Below are 9,762 nucleotides of genomic sequence, written 5' to 3'. Positions count from 1 at the left end.
TTAAAAATATTCAAAATACTAAACAAACATCCATCCATTAATTTAGCAATAGAAGTATTTTTAACGCTTTCTAGGATGCTTTTGTGAAACTTGCACCACTTTTACTGACTGTGCAGACTGCAATAGTGGAACAGGAGTAATTAGTGTGTTTCCTTGTATCAATATCATAGTATCAAATCTCCTCACAAAATCATTAATATTTTTCAGTAATGGCAGCATAAATAATCTAAAATAGTATTTTTCTTTTTCAAAATTTTATGCAACCAAACGGGATGTATACCCAAACAAAAACATTATTTTCCAAAAATAATATTTGTTTAGGTATACTAGATCAGAGAGATATCATTCATAATAATTGACAAAAGATAATTATTAGAACAATTAAAAATAAGTTGGTTAACCAACATTCGGTTTCAAATAGACCAAACACAAATTGCATCTTCACTTTTTCTAGAAGTGCAACATTCACATTTATAACCATAGTAACTGGATAATGTTGATTTACATAACTTTTAATGGGAGCTCGTCAAATAATTCGAATCTAATGCTATTGTCTCGACATACAGACAGGCTCGGCTTGAACCCGCAATGGTCCGTGAAATTACCGACGATGATCGTCTTCGTTATTGCGTAGGAATCTATACAAAAACATACAAGAAATGAATCGTAAAGATTAGTTCTAGTTGTGATTGCAAGACAGAGCAAAGCAGACACACTTAGTTATATCGAAGTTTAAAAATATATTTTCAATGGAGTACAAAAGCTATTGAAAATATATTTTTTAACTAAATATATTTTCAATAGCTTTATAAATAGCTCTACCAGTCGCGGTTTTGGTAGCGGCAAGATCAAAGAAATACATTTGTGTGTCAGCCTAATAATTTTATCTAATCTCAAGAACGTATATATTTTGACATGGTGTACTATGATTAAGACATTTTGAAAGGGATGAAGTTGATTTAAGAGGCCAATATTCAAAATCAATATTCATTTTTACATTACAAAACTAAGATCCTCTAAATTTCAAGTCTTTATATATGGTATGGTTTACTTGGAACAGCTGATACAGATAAGATATTTGGGAACTTAGATGTTATGTGATTTGTACCTGTTGTTACACTGGTTCCATCAAATTTTAAACCAGAACACAACAGTTCTAAGTATTGCGGCTCAGGAGTAGAATACGCGATGAGTGAGCGGTGCGTACGACGGGCTTGCACGAAGCCCTACCAAGTAAATTGCTATTCATTTATTCACAAGCATTGCATTAATGACTCTTACATGACACACCCCACGTCTACTTTCTTACGCATTTTTTCAATATTATATTGTATTAGACTGACATAGCTTTGTACATATTTAAAATGTTGGAAAAGAGTAACCACTGAGTTTCTTGTTGGTTCTTTTCAATACAATCTACACTTAAAACTTTTGGTAGCTTCACATTTAAAATAAATCTGACGGCTTAAAACTGCTTGCAAAAGTCAACTTGAATGTTTTAATTTGATTTATAATATCTGTAAAAAGAAGTTAGGAGACCAGTGTCGGACGCTCGTGCAGGAAGCACGTAAAGCCGATAATCCTGCACCTGAATTGTAAAGTCGTCTCGGAATCCTATATTAATGGAGCCATGAGAGATGGGAAAAGAGTGAGCAATTGTGTTTAGTGTACTACTATAAAAGGCCTTCAATACCGCTTAGTTTTAGTCGCCGGCTCTACTTATAATCGAACCAGTTATAGATATTTGACAAACAATAAAAATCATAGCTTTATTTCATTCGTATCCTTATTTTATAAAGACATGCTAAAATTATTATTGTATTTTCCAGTACTATGTAATATACGCCTGTATTTATACAGCGTTTGTTTTGCTTGTATTATATTAGAAGGCGGTTTTGAATGTAGAGGAGTTATAAAGGAGTTAAAAATAAGAGGAAAGATCTATATTTTATAACAATTTTATTATATCTTTATAACCTGCGTGGAATTAAAAACATCCTATTATTATTCCAACATCCATAAATTTATAAAAAATCAACACCTAGTACATCGATCTCTAATGGCACTTACATCATATTTTTATATAAAAAAAAAACAAATATGCTTACAGGAATTGTTATAATTGTATTGTTTTATTAAATATAAAAAAAAAATATTACATTTATTTTATTTAACTTCACATGCTTGGATAAAACCTAAGTTCAAACATTCGTCTGACCTGATATTTCCTACAATATTTTGATGCTAGCGACGTTACAAAATTTATTCGTTTTAGTACATGAGTTAATTTTTATTATGTTATATTATAATAATAATTTAAAGTAACAGCTGTTAAATAAAACTACGCTATCACATAACGTCCTCTTTTTGCGGAGTAGGATTGAAGTTTATTCCATCACACTGCTCCTTTACATGATACACGTGGCAAAGTTTCATCGGACACATTGATAATTCAAGATGTTTTTCTTCAGAGTGGAGCGTGAGATGAATTATTGTGATCACAAATTAAACATGTGAAAATCAATGATGCTTGGTCTTTGTTCAAACACCGGTTAAGTTATCGATCCAACCATTTCTGATGATTTAAATATGTAAAAATCTTCTGACTATGAAATCAGGGACCAGTCCCACCACTAGTCTAAAATTAGTCATATTATTTTATTTACTAAAACGATTACAAAATCATTTACAACTACTCCTTTGGTACGTAACTAAAGAATCAAATACATATGATCATAGGTTCGAAGATGAAAGGCTTTCGGAATATAATTTAAACAATTCATCTACTTATTCACGTAATGAGGTATTCAAATAATTGAACTATTGCATACTCGTACCGATTACAATTCAACCGATATTTCTTTCAAACTTTCGCACACACGTAATACATTCGTCGATAGATATTTCTAATATTTACAAAATGTACTATCCGAGATTAATACAATCACTCCAATATGAAAGTGTTTCTATTTTTCTTTACATCTCACTCGACCGTTAGCCACGTTTATCACCAAACGAGTCAACGCCGAGATAGAGCGGAACGAAATGAATGAATTAGCTAAGTAAGTGTCACGTCTCGAAAGCGAGGTCCTGGCGGCCCGTGCGCAGGAACTCCTCGGAGTTGGTGCGCGTGAAGAGGAACGGCGCGGCGCGCGCGGGGCAGCGGAACGCGCGCAGCAGCACGGGCGGCGCCGCGGACGACTTGTTGCCCACCGGCTCCAGCAGGTTGTTCCACAGCAGGTTCGCCGCTGCGCACACACCCACCCGGGTTACCTCACGTGACAGAGCACTCACTCGGTGGGAGGGTTAAGTGCGAGCCCGTCCGGGTAGCTCCCATCCACTCATCAGATATTCTACTACCAAACAGCAGTACTCGGTATTGTTGTGTATAACTACAGGCACGAGGGTTGGTGGCGCACCGCGCATAGGTGATGTAAGGTAGCTAATATTTCTAACAGCGCCAATCTCTATGGGCAGCGGTGACCACTTACCATCGGGTGGCCCATTACCTTGTCTGCCTTCGTATATCATAAAAAAAATCGCCGAGAAAATCCGTAGCTGCTGTTTCTGGACAATATGATGACAAAGTTGTATTTAAGTAATACAACTAAATGATCGTTCATGTAAATAGAACAAAGTCAATTCGACGCGCTTTTATCATATCATTGATCGAATATGACGCCTCATTTAGTATTCTTATAAATCCAATAAAAAATCATTGATTGGCAAAGCTCAAAGGTACTCGTGATATTACCGGCGTCCATGAGATGTTTCTATCCATGGCGCTGGCATTATATAATCAATCGAATATAACTATAATTTAAGAATAGTATTTGAAATATTACCGAGCGCGTGTCCCTTTTGCGAAAAGTGAAAACAGTCGTGTGTGATATAAGACTGATGGATTACGAGCGGTAGCGGCTGCGTGGGCGGCATCGGCGCGTTAAACAGCTGCATAAACGGCTGCAACACCACCGTGAAATCCTCTCGAGTGTCGTATCGACCTGAATTCACCTGCAATATGAAAATTAATAACATCATTAAGCTAGAACTCTATTCCTTTCCATATGATTTTTAATTCTAAAACGTCACAAGTGGCTAATAAATTTTACTAAGTTAGGTCAGTTTTGTTTTTTTTTTATATATTATCTGGGAAGTGGGTATAGCGTAATCGTATTTTGAGATAAATACATGAAATTAAAGTAACTTTTTTTACATTTGTCCAAAGTAATTAGAAGTATAAAGATGTCTGACTAAATTAAAAAAATATAATTTTGACCAGGATAGATTTCTGACGTAACATGCAGTATCAGCATAGGGTCTAGTTTAACATTTGTCGATCTATATATAAAACAATAATTACATTGGTTCATAAAATAGCACGAATGTATAATATTTTGATTTTGTAATATAATCGTTTAGACATCAAGTTTACCGATTACATATCTATGTTGTACTTTAATTAGAAAGTTATCTACCGTAACTTATTTTAAACTTTATAGCGATAAGAGCCCAATGGTAGGTATCTGACGTTTAGTCATCAGAACAAAGTTGAAAATCTCTACGTTTAACACAATATATGGAATACCTATAGAAAAATAATTCACAATCACTTACCAAAGCCATTTCCGCCGCTTGATAAAGACGCGCCTGTCGAACAAGATCGAGCAATTCTCCACCGCCGCGGTGAAAGCAAGTGCAGAACAACGGGTGCATCAGGCGACACATCAGTGGACGCAGTACCCTCACTGAGACTGACACATCTGCAATGAAAACGTTACTAGTTATCAATATAAAAATGAGAAAGTGTAATATATACTTCTTTCGTAATGATTACAGGTTACATAGGTTACAGGTACGTTTATAACAGGGACAGATATTTTATTAATTATATTGGTTTTTATTTATATTAATTTTAATCTTTATTATAATCAAGTCAAATGTTTAGTGGATGTAAGACTATGTATGATAATAGCCTTTTTGTTGATATATTTACGAATGGGTAAATTTTGAAATTGGGTAATAATAAAAAACGCATTTATTATTTGCTTTATTCAGAGCAATTAATAATACTACTCGATTTGTTTTTATTAGATTTCTCCTTAACTCCACTAAAATATAGATAAACATGATATGACATGCTTGATGAATGTTTTTTTGTAAGGAGGCGACACGATAACGATAACCATAAATATAAACATGATTAAGTACAGTTTTAACATACTAATGTTTCCTGATATTCTATTCTAGCTGCTGCTATAAAAATGTTAACAAAAGATTTTACAATAGTCTCATTACATTTTATTTGTTTAAATTTAATAAAACTCTTGTTAGCTCCCCATCTAACAATGTCACATTGTACCTAGGTCATAGGTGCATACATTGTTGTTACCTTATAAATGAAATTTTAAAATAAAGAAAAAAAATATATACATTTTTTTTTTTAAATAATTGATTTTAATTTTAATATGTACAAGATTACATGGATGATATAAAATCGCGGATTAAATTTTTTTTATGGAGGTTATATACATTAAATCGTATAAAATTCATTTAACTATATAAACTTTTTGGTGGAAAACTTTGCTTCATTATACAAAAAACCATTTAATACTGCGTGTAAGATACAATTTAAATAATGTTTGCATTATTCATTGCTATTTAAAGATTTATTTTTTAGTCATCACTTTTACTTTTTTTAACGAACATAAATCTTCGAATATAATGTGCAATCAAAGGTTTCAAATTTGCCGTTAATATTGCATAATTTTATACTGTTTTGGAATGTTCGAAAAACGAGAGAATAATTTAGACGTAGGGAAAGTTTGAGTTAATTAATTACCCATCGAACTGGTTATAGCCTGTTGTAAAACAACACATTATATACATAAGTTTAAATCGTCATTATTGAAAAACGGCATTCTTTAAGTAAACAAATATAAAACTTTAGAAGATCAATTTATAAACTTAATTATTAGAACATCATTACGCGAAAAATTTAAAGGAATAGGTGTATTAACGCCTGCTTCGCAATATATGTATGATAATATAATGTGCATACAAAAGAATATACATAAATATTCCATAAAAGCTGATATATATATATTATTAATACAACAAATAAGAATAAACATGTAAATCTTATTTTTCGTTTGCATACGGTACAGACGTTTTTGGGCAATGGTATACGCATTTATAATAAGATCCGGTATATAATCAATAAACCATAAAAAAAAATTGAAAGTTTATTAAGACGAAATTAATTAATAAATCTTATTAATTATATATTCTTTAAAAGAATACTTTTTATAAAAAACAGCTTGTTTTTAACTCAGGTTCCATCACAGGACTGATTGAACACTAATTATGAAAAACAGCATTGTAAAACTGTTTATTTGAAAAGAGCAACTACGCGAGTTTCTTGCCGTTTCTTCTCGCCGGAGGCTGCTTTCCGAAACGGTGGTTGTGTTTAAATATTGACGATTCGAAAACGTGTGTTTGTGAAGTTTACTTGGATAAAATTGATTTGATTTGATTTATTTTAGCGGAAACATTTGAATCTAGGAGAAATAATGGAGGCAGTACTTACCCAGAACTGGTATAAGGTTGACAATAGTTCTTGGTAGGTGCATGTGGAAGTAATCGAGCGCCTTTGCAAGTTTCCTCGCGTGGGCAGCAGGTGACCACGAGACGGGCGACAGGCAGGAGGCGGAGCAAAGGTCATTGGCGCCGATGAACACCGTGATCATCTTCCAGTCACGTTCAACGTCTATGTCGGGTGATGAGCGGATACGTGCTACCAGGATCTAAAGGTGAATAATGAAAGATGATAAATATTGCGATTAGTATTACTGTTACTGTTACTTTTGTTGGATTAGAGCTTTATAAAAGGTAATTTACGAAGCCATTTAGTAGGTATCAACCCCGGGTAACTTGCACAAATACCAAAATATATTTATTACGATGCCTAACATCAATATCATTATTCTCGTCCTCATTTAAAGCCCTAAAAATAATATCAACAATAAAATATTGTATGGCCAATTTTTATAATTTGATCTCACACGTTTTATACGAACACGTATAATCACAAATCAATTTCACTGGACACGGTACATCTAGTAATTATCTTGTAATCATTCATTAGAAGTATCAGAAGCATTACATCCGTTACGTGATCATGTTTCGTTCATCACCTATTGACACAGTTCGCACGGTGAATCGTGATCACTTTGATTGTTTCGGTTTGCTTTAGCGTTGTGGCTTTTAGTTACAATAATTGTAATCTTTATTAATATTATGTCAAAAGTATAGTGGTTAGCCTGTATGTATGATAATAGCCTCTTTGTTGATGTATATACTCATGGGTAAGTTTTGAAATTGGGTAATAATAAAAACGCAATTACTCTTTTATTCTATCTAGTCTAGGTGACAAAATTATGAAAAAGACTAAGAATGTAATATTCTTAAATGTCAATTTAAGCAGATAATAATAATAAGTTATATAATAACTAAAATCTAATACAGTAAACAAAAAAATCTTAAGTTAACAATTACCAAAAAAAAAAAACAGTTAAAACATTATGAAATGAGAAGTATTGTTAATATGTTCTGCCTAATAACCCTTTTAACCCTTGTTTTATTCTTTATTATTTTATTGTGATGTATACTAAAGCATAAATAAATATATACGTATGAGGCTGCCATTGTATAAGTTAAGAAATTATTTGGTAACATCTTGACCGGAACCGTCGCGGTCGTTTCAATTTTGGACTTTATATGCCTTCGTGGTTGAACTGTTTGAAGGAAAAGGAATAAATCATAATTAAATTCTGATATTGAAACTAATTCTGCTCCATGTATAAACAACAAAAGACAGTGGCTAGTTCGTAATCCACCCAAACAAAGAAGACAATTAAAAGACCGTCACTTATTTTAATTAAATAAAAACTTATAGCCGTAATGTAATACCTTGTCGGTTAACATTGAAATATTTAATGCCTTAGAGAAATTAGAGCGTAAATTATTTATGTAATCGATATATAAAACCGGCTCCATACAAAATATTATACACTAGATTAAACAAGGAATAAAAAATTTATTATCATTACAAAAATTGTGCTCACTTGCACGTTTGTACAGTTAGTAATGGTCACGGTCTATAAACGTATCAGGCCAATTAGTGATGTTATAAATAAAAATTAATTATTCAACGTAAAATATACATACAAAACATTTTCATCTAGCAGATAGTTTTTGTATATAATAAATACTCCTTTTATATAAACTTTTTTAACATTTCATTATTCCGATCGTTTTTTTTAATACCTTTTATGTATGCATGTACAATAGATATGTGAATGCAGGTGCATTATTTAACATGTTTGAGCAAACACAGATGTGTTTGCCCAAACATTGGTGCAATATGATATCTTTATGATAAAGTTTGATGCTGACCTTAGCCTGTTTGTACGCATCCTGATCAGAAGCTACGGGGAAGGCCACGTTCAGTCTCGAGTTCTTGGATAGCCATTCTCCTGTGCCCGTTGAGTAACCTCGCAAATTAGGATTGTATTCCTTAAGAATATTTGGTAATGTGAGGAACTCTCGCCATGTACTATCACCTCCTGCAGAAACAAAGAAAGTTGTGTAAATAATCATAATTCTATAGTTATTGGGTGCTAGGCTATTATTTCTGTCATAGCAATTGGAACAAATACAAAGGTATTATTATTATGTTAATAAAACGCTAAAATTCAAATAAAGAACAAAAAGGTTTGGTGCTATTTTCAAAGCGTATGTTTTATTACTTACCAGCACACCACGACACTCCTCGATACTCAACAATTGCTCCAAGAGCGAACTCTTCAAGCGCCCCACTTCCTGCTACCAGAGAGTCACCTATCGCAGCGACAACATCGATGTCCCCCGGCCTTAGCCTATGCACTGACGTGGGGACCTGTTTGCTTCTGCCCCAAGAAATGGAATCCTGACAGGGGAACGGCGTTGAGGGTGGGAATGTACGCTGCCGCCGTACGTTCGACCTCCGCGATGGATAATTAACTGACCACTGAAAATAAATAAGCAAAATAAGTAAGAAAAAAGGTTTAAGTTTAAAGAAGCAGTTAAGTTAATTGTCAATTTATTTCTCTTTACATTTATTATTATAAGGTTTAATTTTGGTTTTTAATTTTAGTGCTTGCTTCAAATTCCAAATTTCATGAAATTCGGTTCAGTAGTTTGGCAGTATAGGCAATTTTTCTTTCGAGAGTTTTAGCGGAAGATCTGTCCTACATCTGGATAAGTTTGCAGGTGACTAATTTGTGTATCAGTAATATCTTATGATTATCAGTGAAAGAATAAACACATAAAAATGTTTTGTGTTTTCCGAGTCACAGGAGTTTAACCCTTTGCTACCTCAGAGAAAAAGTCAATAACTTCCTTCTTCTGGGGAAACCCTGGTTTCGAAACCAGGACCTTAGAAACCATTCGACAAGATATTTCTTATTTCATAGATTTAAATAAATTGCGTCTAAAAATTTTTAATAAAAGTTGTACCGAGTTAATGTACTACTGGTCCTAAGTGCTTACTAGTAAATACAAACATAAAATATATTGTTTGACTTAACAATAGTAGTATTATTATGTATTGTTCTGTACTGCTGAGGAGATGAATGGCTCAGTAAAATTCAAAACGCAAAGGCTATAATTTTAACAAACATTATGCTTGCAGACTCGTAGAGAATTGATGACGTCACACAA

At 33.0% G+C, this 9,762-nt stretch overlaps 1 protein-coding gene across 1 annotated transcript in view; it reads right to left on the bottom strand.

Annotated features, from left to right (window-relative positions):
- Positions 1-3,068: 3,068 nt before the first annotated feature.
- Positions 3,069-9,762, bottom strand: part of LOC125065297 (phospholipase B1, membrane-associated-like) — a 31,878-nt gene continuing 25,184 nt past the window's right edge. The window contains exons 2-7 of the mRNA XM_047672830.1: positions 8,815-9,070; positions 8,458-8,627; positions 6,590-6,806; positions 4,618-4,763; positions 3,846-4,014; positions 3,069-3,248 (exon numbers count right to left, since the gene is read on the bottom strand). Coding sequence (XP_047528786.1) covers positions 3,070-3,248; positions 3,846-4,014; positions 4,618-4,763; positions 6,590-6,806; positions 8,458-8,627; positions 8,815-9,070 — 1,137 coding nt within the window. The 3' untranslated portion in view covers position 3,069. The remainder of the gene's footprint in view (positions 3,249-3,845; positions 4,015-4,617; positions 4,764-6,589; positions 6,807-8,457; positions 8,628-8,814; positions 9,071-9,762) is intronic.

The sequence above is a fragment of the Vanessa atalanta genome, chromosome 7 (assembly GCF_905147765.1).
Source record: "Vanessa atalanta chromosome 7, ilVanAtal1.2, whole genome shotgun sequence".
Taxonomy (NCBI): Eukaryota; Metazoa; Arthropoda; class Insecta; order Lepidoptera; family Nymphalidae; genus Vanessa; species Vanessa atalanta.
The sequence above is the reverse complement of the archived record's forward strand: the minus strand, read 5'-3'. Positions and strand labels throughout refer to the sequence as shown.